Here is a 19,759-nt window from a genome sequence, read left to right as displayed (position 1 = left end):
GTTTTGGCCTGCAGGTTCTTGACAGGTATTTCACCATAAATACACACCACATGTTTGAGTAAAATGTTTTTATGTTGTATTTAAGGGTCTTTATTTTTTTTCAATTTATTAATTTTTTAAGGAGAGGGGGGGGGGGGGACAGAGATGGTTCTGATCAGTACTCTTGGGCCACCAGCTGTGGGAGCGGGGCGTCTCATCTTGGGCCACCAGCTGTGGGAGCGGGGCGTCTCATCTTGGGCCACCAGCTGTGGGAGCGGGGCGTCTCATCTTGGGCCACCAGCTGTATATTGATACATTGTATAGTCACTAGTATGTTGGTGAATACCATTTATTTATTATGTTGACCAGTACCCCGTTCTTGAAACCTCTAATTGGTTTTGGGACCTCTGCAATGGTTCTGGGTTTCATAAAGTGGCACTTATTGCGTACGTTATTAAGGCCTACTGTTTGTATTGGACGTAAAGTTGCGTCCATAGCGACGCTACGTCCATACTGTGATCTCCCCCCATCGAAGCAGTGACCAAACTTGAATTAAACAGCAGCTGTTCCATTGCGACAGTGTAGCCCCTCGACAGTGACTTCCCTAAACATTGCCACTCCTGAGCACCTCTTCCATCCTGGTCTTGCCACACTGTTCCCCTATCAACAGTGCCGTGGCAGTCAGTTCCTTCCCCAACCTACAGTGCCACCTCCTTGTAACAGTGCCCAAGGGGTCGCGCTTGTTCAACTGTGACTGACAGTAACCCTCCCCCAAGATGCTCTCCAAGTGACAAGAACCTCTGCCATCTTCCGGGGCATTAGATTCACAAACAATGTATTCCAAGTCGATTTCCTTCCTTCCTCCTCCTTCTTTGCCTTCTTTCATCTGATCTGAAAGATGTAGCGTTAAACAGTATGATAGATATCGTGAAGAGACATTCACATATGGAACTAATAGAGCAAGAACTCGACAATGTGATGTTATAGCTGATAAATGGCCTAGTAAATAATATATTTAATATAGAAGAAAAGGCCACAGGTGTTTGAACGGCTTCCCTTCCCCTACTATCAAGAAAGCTACAAGCACAACCATTTAATAAAGGTGTTGAATACATCATGTGTCCACTTTGTGAAAGTGTCCAATACACCATGTGTCAACTTTGTGAAAGTGCCCAATACACCATGTGTCCACTTTGTGAAAGTGTCCAATACACCATGTGTCCACTTTGTGAAAGTGTCCAATACACCATGTGTCCACTTTGTGAAAGTGTCCAATACACCATGTGTCAACTTTGTGAAAGTGTTCAATACACCATGTGTCAACTTTGTGAAAGTGCCCAATACACCATGTGTCAACTTTGTGAAAGAGTCCAATACACCATGTGTCAACTTTGTGAAAGAGTCCAATACACCATGTGTCAACTTTGTGAAAGTGCCCAATACACCATGTGTCAACTTTGTGAAAGAGTTAGGAGTCACCGTTCTTTCTGTTGATTTCCTGTTTGCTTCATTCTCAGCTCATCTCTTTGTCCGCAATTTCTCTCTCTCTCTCTCTCTCTCTCTCTCTCTCTCTCTCTCTCTCTCTCTCTCTCTCTCTCTCTCTCTCTCTCTCTCTCTCTCTCTCTCTCTCTCTCTCTCTCTCTCTCTCTCTCTCTCTCTCTCTCTCTCTCTCTCTCTCTCTCTCTCTCTCTCTCTCTCTCTCTCTCTCTCTCTCTCTCTCTCTCTCTCTCTCTCTCTCTCTCTCTCTCTCTCTCTCTCTCTCTCTCTCTCTCTCTCTCTCTCTCTCTCTCTCTCTCTCTCTCTCTCTCTCTCTCTCTCTCTCTCTCTCTCTCTCTCTCTCTCTCTCTCTCTCTCTCTCTCTCTCTCTCTCTCTCTCTCTCTCTCTCTCTCTCTCTCTCTCTCTCTCTCTCTCTCTCTCTCTCTCTCTCTCTCTCTCTCTCTCTCTCTCTCTCTCTCTCTCTCTCTCTCTCTCTCTCTCTCTCTCTCTCTCTCTCTCTCTCTCTCTCTCTCTCTCTCTCTCTCTCTCTCTCTCTCTCTCTCTCTCTCTCTCTCTCTCTCTCTCTCTCTCTCTCTCTCTCTCTCTCTCTCTCTCTCTCTCTCTCTCTCTCTCTCTCTCTCTCTCTCTCTCTCTCTCTCTGTTCCTTCTCCTTGTCTCAGGTCCTCCTCGAGTGAAGAGGCAGGAGAGAAGACAGAGAAGTAATTATGGTCCTCTTGTTATCATCAAGGAACAACCTTCCCTATTGGCAATTACCCTTGGTGAGTGCCAGGGGGGCCAGAGTTACCCCCTTGGTGAGTGCCAGGGGGGGCCAGAGTTACCCCCTTGGTGAGTGCCAGGGGGGCCACAGTTACCCCCTTGGTGAGTGCCAGGGGGGCGCCAGAGTTACCCCCTTGGTGAGTGCCAGGGGGGCCAGAGTTACCCCCTTGGTGAGTGCCAGGGGGGCCAGAGTTACCCCCTTGGTGAGTGCCAGGGGGGCCACAGTTACCCCCTTGGTGAGTGCCAGGGGCCACAGTTACCCCCTTGGTGAGTGCCAGGGGGGGCCAGAGTTACCCCCTTGGTGAGTGCCAGGGGGGCCAGAGTTACCCCCTTGGTGAGTGCCAGGGGGGCCACAGTTACCCTCTTGGTGAGTGCCAGGGGCCACAGTTACCCCCTTGGTGAGTGCCAGGGGGGGCCACAGTTACCCCCTTGGTGAGTGCCAGGGGGGGCCACAGTTACCCCCTTGGTGAGTGCCAGGGGCCACAGTTACCCCCTTGGTGAGTGCCAGGGGTGCCACAGTTACCCCCTTGGTGAGTGCCAGGGGTGCCACAGTTACCCCCTTGGTGAGTGCCAGGGGGCCACAGTTACCCCCTTGGTGAGTGTCAGGGGCCACAGTTACCCCCTTGGTGAGTGCCAGGGGGCCACAGTTACCCCCTTGGTGAGTGCCAGGGGGGGCACAGTTACCCCCTTGGTGAGTGCCAGGGGGGGCACAGTTACCCCCTTGGTGAGCCAGGGGGGGCCACAGTTACCCCCTTGGTGAGTGTCAGGGGGCCACAGTTACCCCCTTGGTGAGTGCCAGGGGGCCACAGTTACCCCCTTGGTGAGTGCCAGGGGGCCACAGTTACCCCCTTGGTGAGTGCCAGGGGCCACAGTTACCCTCTTGGTGAGTGCCAGGGGGGGCCACAGGTACCCCCTTGGTGAGTGCCAGGGGGGGCCACAGTTACCCCCTTGGTGAGTGCCAGGGGCCACAGTTACCCCTTGGTGAGTGCCAGGGGGCCACAGTTACCCCTTGGTGAGTGCCAGGGGGGGCCACAGTTACCCCCTTGGTGAGTGCCAGGGGGGGCCACAGTTACCCCCTTGGTGAGTGCCAGGGGGGGCCACAGTTACCCCCTTGGTGAGTGCCAGGGGGGGCCACAGTTACCCCCTTGGTGAGTGCCAGGGGGGCCACAGTTACCCCCTTGGTGAGTGCCAGGGGGGGCCAGAGTTACCCCTTGGTGAGTGCCAGGGGGCCACAGTTACCCCTTGGTGAGTGCCAGGGGCCAGAGTTACCCCTTGGTGAGTGCCAGGGGCCAGAGTTACCCCTTGGTGAGTGCCAGGGGGGCCAGAGTTACCCCCTTGGTGAGTGCCAAAGGGGCACAAAAGCTGTTGAAGGAGGGTGAGTAATTCAAGAACCAGGGTAAGAGGAGGAGGAAGGGAAGAAGGAGGAGGAGGAAGAGGAGGAGGAAGGGGAGGAGGAGGAGGAGGAGGAGGAGGAGGAGGAGGAGGAGGAGACTCCACTGTTGTTGAACCTCTTAAGTCCGCTTGGCATGATTGGCGACACTGGTGAAGAGAGCCCCTGGGGATGATTGGCAACACTGATATGCTCAGGACTAGAGGAGTAAGTAAACACAGGAGGTTGTGTGTGCTGGGGCAACACCCTGCTATCCCACACGCGGCGCTAAGGTCGCTTTTCCTACCCTCGCCTCCCTCGCTCTTCGACCCTGTGCCACCTGCTGGGTAATCGTAATATCAAGAAAACTGGACGTTTTTGAAGGGAAAAGGAACGGTGAGTGGGTAGATCCTGGGGGAGGGGGGGAGGGGGACTGGTTGATGGGGAAGGGGAGTGGCTGGTTGATGGGGAGGGGTGATTGTGGTAGGGGGGGGGGGAAGGAAGAGGAAGGGGGGGGGGCCAAGAGAGGTATATATATATAATCAGCGGCTCTTGAATACTTTGAGACGTGAAAAGCCTGTCTGGAAGACTCAAACGACCCAACAAGCTTAGGTGATTGTTACGTCACCTCCAATTTGCCAGATGCTCGAGATTGTTAGAGGGGGAGGGGGGGGGGGGGAGAAGGATTGTATTCATACAAGGTATTCATAGGAATGTATATATCTTTTGAAGGTATTCATTCATACACGCATACCTAAGACTCGTGATAGGAGGATGTCTAGTGGGAGAGTGGAGTGAATTGGTTTACCTGTGACTAGCCTTTAGGGGGGGGCAAAATGTCCCATCTTACTGTCTGGCCAGCCATCACAGCCTGGCTGATCAGACAGGCACCGTCCCTCGCCCTACAAGATTTCTACATTGGTTCCAGAAGTAGTCGAGTTATTTAATCGATGAAAGTTAAAAAAAAAAAAAAAGAGTCCTGGACGCCTGATTTTGACACATTCTTGTCTACTTTGAAGGCAGCTCTATTTGAAGGCAGCTCTATTTGAAGGCAGCTCTATTTGAAGGCAGCTCTATTTGAAGGCAGCTCTACTTTGAAGGCAGCTCTACTTTGACTGAAGGCAGCTCTACTTTGAAGGCAGCTCTACTTTGAAGGTAGCTCTACTTTGACTGAAGGCAGATCTACTTTGAAGGTAGCTCGACTTTGACTGAAGGTAGCTCTACTTTGAAGCTCTGCTTTGACTGAAGGCAGCTCTGCTTTGACTGAAGGCAGCTCTACTTTGACTGACGGCAGCTCTGCTTTGACTGACGGCAGCTCTGCTTTGACTGAAGGCAGCTCTGCTTTGACTGAAGGCAGCTCTACTTTGACTGAAGGCAGCTCTGCTTTGACTGAAGGCAGCTCTACTTTGACTGAAGGCAGCTCTAGTTTGAAGGTAGCTCTACTTTGAATGAAGGCAGCTCTACTTTGAAGGTAGCTCTACTTTGACTGAAGGCAGCTCTACTTTGACTGAAGGCAGCCCTACTTTGAAAGCAACTACTATGACACCCTCTCTAATCTAAATTCTCTGCTTTATAAAACATAATTTAACTAGAAACAGGAAATATTTGCATAGGCATTTCCCTCTCACTTTCCATATCTCTCATTCACAACTCTACAGTGTAGAGAACTGAGCATCCCACCCATGCTCTCAGACACGGGGAGATGAGAGGAGATGAACGAATCGTCTTGAAAATACGGCTTTCGCAGCATCCTTAAACCTGCAGAGTGACCCGCCAGCATGCGACCAGACACGGATAGGCAGAAGATGAGAAACAGAGGCTGACACAAGGATAGACAGTAGGAGAAACGTATTGACACAAGGATAGAGAGCAGGAGAGACGTCTTGACACAAGGATAGAGAGCAGGAGACACGTCCTTGACACAAGGATAGAGAGCAGGAGAAACGTCTTGACACAAGGATAGAGAGCAGGAGAAACGTCTTGACACAAGGATAGAGAGTAGGAGAAACGTCTTGACACAAGGATAGAGAGCAGGAGAAACGTTTTGACACAAGGATAGAGAGCAGGAGAAACGTCTTGACACAAGGATAGAGAGCAGGAGAGACGTCTTGACACAAGGATAGAGAGCAGGAGAAACGCCCTTGACACAAGGATAGAGAGCAGGAGAAACGTCTTGACACAAGGATAGAGAGCAGGAGAAACGTCTTGACGGAAGGATGCAACGTCTTGACACAAGGATAGAGAGAAGGAGAAACGTCTTGACACAAGAGCAGGGAGTGGCGAGGGGAGAAGAGAATGAGGAGGAGTAGTAGGAGAGGATTGAAGTGTGGTGTTGTGTACTCCAAGAAGACTAGAAGATGAGGAAAAAGTTTATGACTGTAGGATTTAATCAAGATCTTTCGCGATTTACTTAGTGAAGTCACAAGGTTGAGGGGCGGGGGGGGGGGGGGGGGGGTCGTGCTTGTTCATGCTTCAAGGGGTTAGGGGTCGTGCTTGTCCATGCTTCAAGGGGTTAGGGGTCGTGCTTGTTCATGCTTCAAGGGGTTAGGGGGTCGTGCTTGTCCATGCTTCAAGGGGTTAGGGGTCGTGCTTGTCCATGCTTCAAGGGGTTAGGGGGTCGTGCTTATCCTTGCTTAAAGGGGTTAGGGGGTCGTGCTTGTTCATGCTTCAAGGGGTTAGGGGGTCGTGCTTGTTCCTGCTTTAAGGGGTTAGGGGGTCGTTCTTGTTTATGCTTCAAGGGGTTAGGGGTCGTGCTTGTTCCTGCTTCAAGGGGTTAGGGGGTCGTGCTTGTCCTTGCTTCAAGGGGTTAGGGGGTCGTGCTTGTTCTTGCTTCAAGGGGTTAGGGGGTCGTGCTTGTTCCTGCTTTAAGGGGTTAGGGGGTCGTGCTTGTTCATGCTTCAAGGGGTTAGGGGGTCGTGCTTGTCCTTGCTTCAAGGGGTTAGGGGGTCGTGCTTGTTCTTGCTTAAAGGGGTTAGGGGGTCGTGCTTGTTCCTGCTTTAAGGGGTTAGGGGGTCGTTCTTGTTTATGCTTCAAGGGGTTAGGGGTCGTGCTTGTTCATGCTTCAAGGGGTTAGGGGGTCGTTCTTGTTCATGCTTCAAGGGGTTAGGGGGTCGTGCTTGTCCATGCTTCAAGGGGTTAGGGGGTCGTGCTTGTTCCTGCTTTAAGGGGTTAGGGGGTCGTGCTTGTTCATGCTTCAAGGGGTTAGGGGGTCGTTCTTGTTCATGCTTCAAGGGATTAGGGGGTCGTGCTTGTCCATGCTTCAAGGGGTTAGGGGTCGTGCTTGTCCATGCTTCAAGGGGTTAGGGGGTCGTGCTTGTCCATGCTTCAAGGGGTTAGGGGGTCGTGCTTGTTCCTGCTTTAAGGGGTTAGGGGGTCGTGCTTGTTCATGCTTCAAGGGGTTAGGGGGTCGTTCTTGTTCATGCTTCAAGGGGTTAGGGGGTCGTGCTTGTCCATGCTTCAAGGGGTTAGGGGGTCGTGCTTGTTCCTGCTTTAAGGGGTTAGGGGGTCGTGCTTGTTCATGCTTCAAGGGGTTAGGGGGTCGTTCTTGTTCATGCTTCAAGGGGTTAGGGGGTCGTGCTTGTTCTTGCTTAAAGGGGTTAGGGGGTCGTGCTTGTTCTTGCTTAAAGGGGTTAGGGGGTCGTGCTTGTTCTTGCTTAAAGGGGTTAGGGGGTCGTGCTTGTTCATGCTTCAAGGGGTTAGGGGGTCGTTTTTGTTCATGCTTCAAGGGGTTAGGGGGTCGTGCTTGTCCATGCTTCAAGGGGTTAGGGGGTCGTGCTTGTTCATGCTTCAAGGGGTTAGGGGGTCGTTCTTGTTCATGCTTTAAGGGGTTAGGGGGTCGTGCTTCTTCTTGCTTCAAGGGGTTAGGGGGTCGTGCCTGTTCATGTTTCAAGGGGTTAGGGGGTCGTGCTTGTTCATGCTTCAAGGGGTTAGGGGGTCGTGCTTCTTGCTTCAAGGGGTTAGGGGGTCGTGCTTGTTCATGCTTCAAGGGGTTAGGGGGGTCGTGCTTCTTGCTTCAAGGGGTTAGGGGGTCGTGCTTCTTGCTTCAAGGGGTTAGGGGGTCGTGCTTGTTCATGCTTCAAGGGGTTAGGGGGTCGTGCTTGTTCATGCTTCAAGGGGTTAGGGGGTCGTGCTTGTCCATGCTTCAAGGGGCTAAGGGTCGTGCTTGTCCATGCTTCAAGGGGCTAAGGGTCGTGCTTGTTCATGCTTCAAGGGGCTAAGGGTCGTGCTTGTTCATGCTTCAAGGGGTTAGGGGTCGTGCTTGTTCATGCTTCAAGGGGCTAGGGGGTCGTGCTTGTTCATGCTTCAAGGGGCTAAGGGTCGTGCTTGTTCTTGCTTGAACGGGGTAGGGGTCGTGTTATTTATATATATTTAGAATCTTGGTCTATGTTCAACAGATGGCGTTGTTCTTCAAAAACGCATGTTTTTTACCTGTCACAGGTGCGGCATCTATATAGTAGGTATATAAAAACACGCGCCTATTCGAATGCAATGTTGTGTGAAAATTTCAAAGCAGTCGGTAAACAGGTTTCGAAGATTTCCCTCCTATGAAAAAAACCAGTTTTTAAAAAAATAACATGTTTTTTCCCGTCGCAGACGTGACATCTATATAATATATATATATATATATATATATATATATATATATATATATATATATATATATATATAATATAAAATATAATCTATATATTATATAATATATATATATATATATATATATATATATATATATATATATTATATATTATGGAGCCCTGTTGCTTATGCATCGTTAAACGCCTAGAAAGAGATGTTGTTGTCTTGCCTATATACTGGGTTTTTTGGAGCTTACAGTCCCCAAGTGGGCATTTGAAGGCATAGACGACGTTAGTCTCTTTTAAAGCGTTCTGCTTTGTGTCTGGAGAGTTTCTCATGAGTAGGCTGGCCGTTTTTCTGGTTTTATAGTAAATCGTCAGTTGTATCCTCTGATTTTTGTCTGTAGGGATAACGTTTCTATTAACAATATCTTTCAGGACCCTTTCCTCCGTTTTATGAGCTGTGGAAAAGAAGTTCCTGTAAAATTGTCTAATAGGGGGTATAGGTGTTGTGTTAGTTGTCTCTTCAGAGGCTGCATGGCATCATAAGAAGGAAAGTGAAACGCCATGCAGCCTCTGAAGAGACAACTAACACAACACCTATACCCCCTATTAGACTATTTTACAGAAACTTCTTTTCCACAGCTCATAAAACGGAGGAAAGGGTCCTGAAAGATATTGTTAATAGAAACGTTATCCCTACAGACAAAAATCAGAGGATACAACTGACGATTTACTATAAAACCAGAAAAACGGCCAGCCTACTCATGAGAAACTCTCCAGACACAAAGCAGAACGCTTTAAAAGAGACCAACGTCGTCTATGCCTTCAAATGCCCACTTGGGGACTGTAAGCTCCAAAAAAAACAGTGTATAGGCAAGACAACAACATCTCTTTCTAGGCGTTTAACGATGCATAAGCAACAGGGCTCCATTAAGGAACATATAATCTCTTCCCACAACCAAACCATCGCCAGAGAAATCCTAGTAAACAACACAGAAATCATCGATAGATACAGCGATAGCAGACGGCTTGACGTTTGCGAGGCACTGCACATTAAGAAGTCAACACCAGCAATCAACAGCCAATTAATACACAACTATATTCTACCCACCTCAAGACTCCGCTCCAATATAGAAGCATCAAGAAATATGGACCAATAGGCTTTCTACAAATCACTTCCATTCAATACCCATTGTTTCGTGTTCTGTCTTGTGTTGATGAAATTAATACCCTATTAAATACCACCTCACCCCATCCACCTCACTCAAATGTAGATATAAACAAATCGGAGATATGTAAGTTCTATTCAGTTGTGTATGTGTAAAGTCTTTGAAAATGTAATAAGTTTTACGAAACGCGCTCAAGTGTCGCGTCAGACTAGAAATAAAAATGAATTTTGGAGAATTGATTTTTGAATTACCTCCAACAGTGAAAAGAAATGTACGAAAGATTGAGAAAATTCGTGTTAGAATTATTAATCTTACTTTTTCGGTCATATTTAATATATATATATATATATATATATATATATATATATATATATATATATATATATAATGGAAGGGAGTACCACCTCTAGCTGGAAGAAGGGGGACCCATAGCCACGGAGGAAACCACGCATAACGACATACTCTATATATATATATATATATATATATATATATATATATATATATATATATATATATATATATATTTACCAACTTAGATCCATTACAACATAAAGGTGTGCACTTAGCGTAGAACGTCTTGGAGGCAACACTTGTAAGTCTTAAGTTAGTGGGCCACACACACATGAAAGAGCTCTTAGCTGGGGATCCTGGTGGAAGTTTTGGAGTAAGAACACACACACACACTCCCCGGTAGTTGTGGTAGTGGTGGTAGTGTTGGTAAGCTTGCTGCTTCAGGGAAGATAGCCGGCCATTGGGGACACCTTCGGTGTGTACAGTGTGTGTGTGTGTGTGTGTGTGTGTGTGTGTGTGTGTGTGTGTGTGTGTGTGTGTGTGTGTGTGCGTGTGTGTGTGCGCCTAGTTGTGTTTGCGGGGGTTGAGTTTTGCTCTTTCGGCCCGCCTCTCAACTGTTTTACTAACTACTTTTTTTTTCTTCCACTACACACACCACACACACACCCCATGAAGCAGCCCGTGACAGCTGACTAACTCCAAGGTACCTATTTTACTGCTAGGTAACAGGGGCATTCAGGGTGAAAGAAACTTTGCCCATTTGTTTCTGCCTGGTGCGGGAATCGAACCCGCGCCACAGAATTACGAGTCCTGCACGCTATCCACCAGGCTACCAGGCCCCTCCCTGTGTGTGTGTGTGTGTGTGTGTGTGTGTGTGTGTGTGTGTGTGTGTGTGTGTGTGTGTGTGTGTGTGTGTGTGTGTGTGAGTGTACAAACCTATTTGTACTCATCTAGTTGTGTCTGCAGGATCGAGCATTGACTCTTGGATCCCGCCTTTCGAGCATCGGTTGTTGACAGCAATGACTCCTGTCCCATTTCCCTATCATACCTGGTTTTAAAATTATGAATAGTATTTGCTTCCACAATCTGCTCCTTAAGTGCATTCCATTTTCCACTATCACACTAAAGGAAAACTTCCTAACATCTCTGTGACTCACCTGAGTTTCCAGCTTCCACCCATGTCATCTTGTTCTGTTAGTATTCCGTGTGAACATTTCGTTTATTTCCACTCTGTCAATTCCACCTGAGTATTTTATACGTTCCTATCATATCCCTTCCTCTCCCTTTCTTCTAGTGACGTAAGGCTCAGTTCCTTCAGGCGCTCTTCATACCCCATCCCTCATAACGCTGGGACGAGTCTCGTTGCAAACTTCTGAACCTTTTCCAGTTTCCTTATGTGTTTCTTCAGATGGGGACTCCATAATGAGGCGACATACTCTTAAGACTGGCCTCACGTAGGCAGTGTAAAGCGCCCTAAAAGCCTCCTTACTTACGTTTTTGAATGATGTTCTAACTTTTGCCAGTGTAGAGTACGCTGCTGTCGTTATCTATTTATATGGGCTTCAGGAGTTAGATTAGGTGTCACATCCACTCCCAGGTCTCTTACTCGAATCGTTACAGGTAGGCTGTTCCCCTTCATTGTACTCACCTAATTGTGCTTGCGGGGGTTGAACTTTGGCTCTTTGGTCCCGCCTCTCAACTGTCAATCAACTGGTGTACTGTCCCTTTTGTCTCCTATCACCTGATCCCATTTCCATAACTTTACATTTACTCGTGTTGAACTCCAGTAGCCATTTGTGTTTGTATGTATGTTTGTATGATTGCGGGGGTTGAGCTTTCGCTCTTTGGTCCCGCCTCTCAACCGTCAATCAACAGGTGTACAGATTCCTGAGCCATAGTCACCCTCCTCAATCTAATATAAGTGATTGTCAGCCAATTTATAATTAATGTTTAGATGTCTAAATTTACCTATTGAAATTTACCCATTTGGACATGTTGGAATGCGTTGTTGACAAACATGATAGCGCTTGATATGACAGCTTGTGTGAGGGAGTAATTGATGTGTAATAATCCCTGATGACCCAATTCGTTAATGTTATATATGTCAACAACTGAGGCTGTACGACCATGTAGAGTGTTTGTGAGAGGGAGGGAATTATCCGGGGGTAAAGCCCCAGGTCATTACCACTATACAGTACTTGTGAAAGGATTAGGATAAGGATTTGGAATGGAACGGGAGGGAAGGAATGGTGCTCAACCACTTGGATGGTTGGGGATTAAACGCAGACGAGATGCCTGGTTGATACCTGGTTGATGGGGTTCTGGGAGTTCTTCTACTCCCCAAGCCCGGCCCGAGGCCAGGCTTGACTTGTGAGAGTTTGGTCCACCAGGCTGTTGCTTGGAGCGGCCCGCAGGCCCACATATACCTGGTTGATGGGGTTCTGGGAGTTGTTCTTCTCCCCAAGCCCGGCCCGAGGCCAGGCTTGACTTGTGAGAGTTTGGTCCACCAGGCTGTTGCTTGGAGCGGCCCGCAGGCCCACATATACCTGGTTGATGGGGTTCTGGGAGTTCTTCTACTCCCCAAGTCCGGCCCGAGGCCAGGCTTGACTTGTGAGAGTTTGGTCCACCAGGCTGTTGCTTGGAGCGGCCCGCAGGCCCACATATACCTGGCTGATGGGGTTCTGGGAGTTGTTCTACTCTCCAAGCCCGGCCCGAGGCCAGGCTTGACTTGTGAGAGTTTGGTCCACCAGGCTGTTGCTTGGAGCGGCCACATACCCACCACAGCCCGGCTGATCTGGAACTTCTTTTTGAAAACAGTCTAGTTTTCTCTTGAAGATGTCCACGGTAGAGACCGTTGCTCTACCGTCCAGCCGAAGTGGTTGGGCAGTGTTTGTGATAGACACACTATGTTTTACAGGCCAATTATCCAGCCATTGCGAGGTCACTTGTTAGGTATTTGTATCCATCGTTGGGTTGTTTAAGATGATGGTATCGTCCGAGCTGATTACCCCATTAATGTGATAGATGTATTGCAATGTTGACTCTTATCCTGACAAGTCAACCCGTTCTCGCACTTTCTTACAGTCAATATTGACTTATTAAATACGTGCATATGTGACATACTAAACAAACTGGTTTACCTTGAAAAGCTTCCTAGAAAACACCAACCTTACCTAACCTTCTTAGTATGTTAAGCATCTTATTGCTTCGTAATTACAATTATTACTTAACCTATACCTATAATAGGTTAAGTAATAATTGTAATTACGAAGCAATAAGATGCTTAACATACTAAGAACGTTAGGTAAGGTCGGTGTTTTCTAGGAAGCTTTTCAAGGTAAACTAGTTTGTTTAGTATGTCACATATGCACGTATTTAATAAGTCAATATTGACTATACGAAAGTGCAAGAACGGGTTGCAACGACAAGTTGAACTGGATATCCATTATTAGCGCGCTCAGGAATTACTTCAACTGCAGTACAAGACCCGGATTCACGAAGCACTTACGCGAGCACTTACGAACGTGTACATCTTTCCTCAATAATTGACGGCTTTGGTTACATTTATTAAACAGTTTACAAGCATGAAAACTTGCCAATCAACTGTTGTTATTGTTATAAACAGCCTCCTGGTGCTTCGGAGCTCATTAACTGTTTAATAATTGTAAACAAAGCCGCCAAAGATTGAGAAAAGATGGACAGGTTCGTGTTTGCGTAACTGCTTCGTGAATTTGGCCCCCCCCCTTGAGGTTAGTAACAAGTCTTTTCCTGTGTCCGACCAACAGTACAGTGTGCTGTGTGTACGATTGTGTGTACACAATCTTAACGTATTGGCGACGAGCTGAAGCAGTTAACAATACCAGCATCTTGTGGGTTTAAGGCAGAGACATGTTATATCCCGTCTTTCACGCGATTGCAACTTGGAAAACACACACACACACACACACACCACACACACTCACACACACACACACACACACACACACACACACACACACACACACACACACACACACACACACACACACACACACACACACTCTCACACACTCTCACACACACTCACACTCACACACACTCTCACACACACTCTCACTCACACACACTCTCACACACACTCACACTCACACACACACACACACACACACACACACACACACACACACACACACACACACACACACACACACAGGGTAGATAAAGACAGGCTATTTAACACAAGGGGCACACGCACAAGGGGACACAGGTGGAAACTGAGTGCCCAAATGAGCCACAGAGATATTAGAAAGAACTTTTTTAGTGTCAGAGTGGTTGACAAATGGAATGCATTAGGAAGTGATGTGGTGGAGGCTGACTCCATACACATTTTCAAGTGTAGATATGATAGAGCCCAGTAGGCTCAGGAACCTGTACACCTGTTGATTGACGGTTGAGAGGCGGGACCAAAGAGCCAAAGCTCACCCCCTCCCCCCCCAAGCACAACTAGATGAGTACACACACACCTATCTTGAGGTTATATTGAGATGCTTTCGGGGCTTTAGTGTCCCCGCGGCCCGGTCCTCGACCAGGCCTCCACCCCCAGGAAGCAGCCCGTGACAGTTGACTAACACCCAGGTACCTATTTTACTGCTAGGTAACAGAGGCATAAGGTGAAAGAAACTCTGCCTATTGTTTCTCACCGGTGCCTGGGATCGAACCCAGGACCACAGGATCACAAGTCCAGCGTGCTGTCCGCTCGGCCGACCGGCTCCCCCTTATGTTAATCATGCAAACTCATGAAGATAAGGAATCACTGTGGCATTTGTCTAGACAGAAGAGACAAGATTAAGATGCTCATTAGCAGTGCCTGATAATCGAGAGAGAAGAAAAAAAAATCCACACGTGTACAAAACATGGTCGACGTTCGATACCCGATGTCCAAGAGGTTGGACACAAGTTCCTTCACCTCGTTATTGCATTACCTTTTTTTCTTCCTATTTACCTTACCTTTCCTCTTTCTAATTACCTTACCTTACCGGAGGGAGCCGGTCGGCCGAGCGGACAGCACGCTGGACTTGTGATCCTGTGGTCCTAGGTTCGATCCCAGGCGCCGGCGAGAAACAATGGGCAGAGTTTCTTTCACCCTATGCCCCTGTTACCTAGCAGTAAAATAGGTACCTGGGTGTTAGTCAGCTGTCACGGGCTGCTTCCTGAGGGGTGGAGGCCTGGTCGAGGACCGGGCCGCGGGGACACTAAAAAAAGCCCCGAAATCATCTCAAGATAACCTCAAGATAACCTTTCCTCTTTCTAATTACCTTACCTTTCTCGTGGTGATGTCGTGTGAAGGAGACATAATCCTCTAATCATAAGTCTCGTGAGTGAGTATAATCCCTAACCCCCCCCCAATCACACCATCCCGTCCACACGAGCCTTTCGAATCATCTCCAATCACGTCAACCAATCCATATGGCCTCATGAACCTGTCTAATCCCACTCTACCTTACCCATATCATCCATTTGAAACCTGTAGCCTGTCTTAAACCCCCCCTTTCTAGCACGTCATCCCATCCAAATGACCCCCCCTGCAACCTGTCTAATCCTTTCCCCCCAAAAGAGCCCGTCTAATCCCTCTATCCCACCCCCCCAACCCCCCCCCCCCCTCCACCTTAGCTTTCCAACTTCATATCAAACTTATAAAAGATCGATTTTTTTTCTTTAGAAGATTATGGCTTTCAAGTTGGTGATGTCCGGAGTTTAGGAAATAGTTAAGAGTTTGCAAAGTTGTCTAATTCCTTGTTTTAGGCCAAGGGGGGGGAGGGGGGAGGGGTTGATCGGAATTATTGATTATTTTCGGTCTTGTGGTACGCATGTACAATGTATACACGTGATATGAATAGTGCAATTGATAATAATATTAATAAAATGAGTGATAAAATTATTAAGAAAATGAGTGATAAAATTATTAATAAAATGAGTGATAAAATTATCAAGAAAATGAGTGATAAAATTATCAAGAAAATGAGTAAAAATTACGAACAAAATGAGTAATAAAATTATTTTTTTATAACTCATTTTGTTAATAACATGAGTAATAAAAATTTTATTAAAGAAATCGAATAATAATAATAATAAGCAAATTAATAATAAAAACAATGAATTTACGATTTTCTCAATAACGATAATAAAATGAATCAAATGAATAATATTATTAATAAAAAATAATAATAATAAATGAAACGCGGAAAGATATGACACTAACGTGAGCCATATAAATGAAGAAACTAGTTGTAGCACTGAGAGGGATTCGAACTACTCGAGATTCGAGAGGGATAAGGCTACTCCCAGTTTTTTTTTTTTTTAGGGATATACCTGCGCGGGCCCTAAGCCTCTGGCTGACCCACTAACCAGCTACGCACCTTACCCCTTGTACCATGACGTTGTCAAAATTATATATAACCTGGGGAGAGGATTCCACTGGAAGGTTATAGCACCGCTCCTGTGCCAGGTAAGTCCACTACGGGCTCACCATAGCCCGTGCTACTTGCCCCGCTCCTGTGCTTGGTGAGTAACGGGCTCACCATAGCCCGTGCTACTTGGAACTTGTTCCGAGTAGCTGAATCTATAACAACAGCAAATCCAATGGAAGCCTGGAGGCTTCGACTGAAGTCAGTCCACACATAACCCTCCATGGACTCTAATGTGGGGGTTCAAAGAGTTCATCAACCTTAACATCTCCCCCCGACTTGTGATCCATATACACACAACACAATAACTTGATATACATCAATGAGATTAATCAATGTTATTACTCAAAATATGATTAATGATACGATCGTTAGTTCCACTTACCTCAGTATTCCAATGGAGTTTCTTAAATTAATAAAGATATTATAATAATAATAATGAGAAAATAAGTCGGAATCCTGAGGAGGATTCGAACCTGCATACTGGATACTGCGAAGTGCACACCTTAAACCACTTAACATGCTAAAAGGAATGAAACCTGGGATTCAACGAAATCCTATAAGGGTCCTGCGGCTTTCACTAAAGGAAATTTAGAGTTTCACACTTTGCCCCCCCCCCCATGCACTCTGGCTGTGGTATAGACATTGTCCCCCCCCCCCACCATGCACTCTGGCTGTGGTATAGACATTGTCCACCCCCCATGCACTCTGGCTGTGGTATAGACATTGTCCCCCTCCCCATGCACTCTGGCTGTGGTATAGACATTGTCCACCCCCCCACCATGCACTCTGGCTGTGGTATAGACATTGTCCACCCCCCCCACCATGCACTCTGGCTGTGGTATAGACATTGCCCACCACCCCATGCACTCTGGCTGTGGTATAGACATTGCCCACCACCCCATGCACTCTGGCTGTGGTATAGACATTGCCCACCACCCCATGCACTCTGGCTGTGGTATAGACATTGCCCACCACCCCATGCACTCTGGCTGTGGTATAGACATTGCCCACCACCCCATGCACTCTGGCTGTGGTATAGACGTTGTCCCCCCACCCACCATGCACTCTGGCTGTGGTATAGACATTGCCCACCACCCCATGCACTCTGGCTGTGGTATAGACATTGCCCACCACCCCATGCACTCTGACTGTGGTATAGACATTGCCCACCACCCCATGCACTCTGGCTGTGGTATAGACATTGCCCACCACCCCATGCACTCTGGCTGTGGTATAGACGTTGTCCCCCCACCCACCATGCACTCTGGCTGTGGTATAGACATTGCCCACCACCCCATGCACTCTGGCTGTGGTATAGACATTGCCCACCACCCCATGCACTCTGGCTGTGGTATAGACATTGTTCCCCCCCCCCCACCATGCACTCTGGCTGTGGTATAGACATTGTCCCCCCCCCCCCACCATGCACTCTGGCTGTGGTTAACTGGTCTAAAGCGTGTGCTTGGCAGTACCAGGTTCGAATCCTTCTCACAGTTCCTACTGATTTTCTCATTTATAAATCAAGTTAATGTGATTTTTTGCGCAGCAATAATAATAATAATGACATAATTAAATGATTAATAATTAAAGAATAATATGAATATGAATAATAATAAAAAAAATAAATTAATTTTAATATAAATATTTGTACTAATATTGGCGTAGAGAGTTAATATTAACCTACTGGTGTTTCTCGTCTTATATTTTATCTTGGTTATCTTGAGGTTATCTTGAGATGATTTCGGGGCTTTAGTGTCCTCGCGGCCCGGTCCTCGACCAGGCCTCCACCCCCCAGGAAGCAGCCCGTGACAGCTGACTAACTCCCAGGTACCTATTTTACTGCTAGGTAGCAGGGACATAGGGTGAAAGAAACTCTGCCCATTGTTTCTCGCCGGCGCCCGGGATCGAACCCAGGACCACAGGGTCACAAGCCCAGCGTGCTGTCCGCTCGGCCGACCGGCTCCCCTAGCCTAGGATCCTAGCACACAACCTAGCTGATTGACCACTATTCCCACCACTCTAAATTGGACCAAATTTCATTTTATAATTGGCTAGAACTCAAAGAATAATTATCTAACTTACACATGGTTTGGATTTTTTTTAGTCTTTTTTAGTCTTTTTTAGTCTTTTTTAGTCTTTTTTAGTCTTTTTTAGTCTTTTTAGTCTTTTTTAGTCTTTTTTAGTCCTTTTTTAGTCTTTTTTAGTCTTTTTTAGTCTTTTTTTAGTCTTTTTTAGTCGTTTTTTAGTCTTTTTTTAGTCTTTTTTAGTCTTTTTTTAGTCAATTTTTTTAGTCCATTATAAATCTCAAACAACACCGAAAACCAATATTGTATATCCATCACACACACACACACACAAAAAAGATTTGGATTTTATGTAGTGATTTACACAGCTAGAATACACGGAAATACAGTCGATGTATCGTGTATTTGTGCATACACGAGTTGCAAATTTGTTGCAGGTAAAGAATGATTGCATTTATGTACATTGCTAGTAAAAAATTTTTAGTAAGTTTTGATAGCTTAAATGAGCATATTTTTTTTTTTTTTTTACTATGTCATGGCTACTTTTTGAGATATAAAAACATGATACATATATAGAAAGAGGTGAAAAAACATGATACATATATAGAAAGAGGTGAAAAAACATGATACATATTTAGAAAGAGGTGAAAAAACATGATACATATTTAGAAAGAGGTGAAAAAACATGATACATATTTAGAAAGAGGTGAAAAAACATGATACATATTTAGAAAGAGGTGAAAAAACATGATACATATTTAGAAAGAGGTGAAAAAACATGATACATATTTATAAAGAGGTGAAAAAACATGATACATATTTAGAAAGAGGTGAAAAAACATGATACATATATAGAAAGAGGTGAAAAAACATGATACATATTTATAAAGAGGTGAAAAACATGACGAGAGAGTGAACAATTCACTCGTGTCCAAAAATTTACTCCAGAAATTCATGCATCAAAAAGGCGAGTGAATCAGTGTTTACAACTTACATTAAGTTGTAAACAGTCCATAATAAACATTCCCAACACGAATTTAAGAATCATTTACACTTGAGTGAATATTTACAGAAATCGATTGTAAAATAAAAAGACGAAAAAGATATCGTTTATATCCGAGTTTTACCCAGTTTGCTGTTAAATAAAATTCGAGATAGACAGATAGACTCTAGAAGAAGCAGATAGAGCATAAAGAGGCTCTATTGTCATAAGCTCTATTGACACTTGTCATAAGACATCACCTAGCTGGTTACCTTTGCGATGATTTCGGAGCTCAATATCCCCGCGGCCCGGTCCTCGACCAAGGCCTCCTAGTCTACAAAATTGTCTACAATGATGAACCAAACAATGAGAGCATAAACAGCTTCCCAAACAACGTGGTTTCATAATTACTTTGAGGTGATTTAACCTGTCAACAGATCTGAAGCTTTAATGTCGTTGACAGGGGGGCCTCGTAGCCTGGTGGATAGCGCGCAGGTCTCGTAATTCTGTGGCGCGGGTTCGATTCCCGCACGAGGCAGAAACAAATGGGTAAAGTTTCTTTCACCCTGAATGCCCCTGTTACCTAGCAGTAAATAGGTACCTGAGAGTTAGTCAGATGTCACGGGCTGCTTCCTGGGGGTGGAGGCCTGGTCGAGGACCGGGCC

At 46.2% G+C, this 19,759-nt stretch overlaps 1 protein-coding gene across 1 annotated transcript in view; it reads right to left on the bottom strand.

Annotated features, from left to right (window-relative positions):
* Window positions 1–4,746: 4,746 nt before the first annotated feature.
* LOC123747556 (uncharacterized) overlaps window positions 4,747–19,759 on the bottom strand; it is a 45,461-nt gene continuing 30,448 nt past the window's right edge. The window contains exon 3 of the mRNA XM_069330411.1: window positions 4,747–5,024. Within this exon, the coding sequence (XP_069186512.1) occupies window positions 4,747–5,024 (278 nt within the window). The remainder of the gene's footprint in view (window positions 5,025–19,759) is intronic.

Source organism: Procambarus clarkii, chromosome 3, assembly GCF_040958095.1.
Source record: "Procambarus clarkii isolate CNS0578487 chromosome 3, FALCON_Pclarkii_2.0, whole genome shotgun sequence".
Lineage (NCBI taxonomy): Eukaryota > Metazoa > Arthropoda > Malacostraca > Decapoda > Cambaridae > Procambarus > Procambarus clarkii.
Note: the sequence above shows the minus strand (reverse complement) of the source record. Positions and strands in the feature narration are given on the sequence as shown.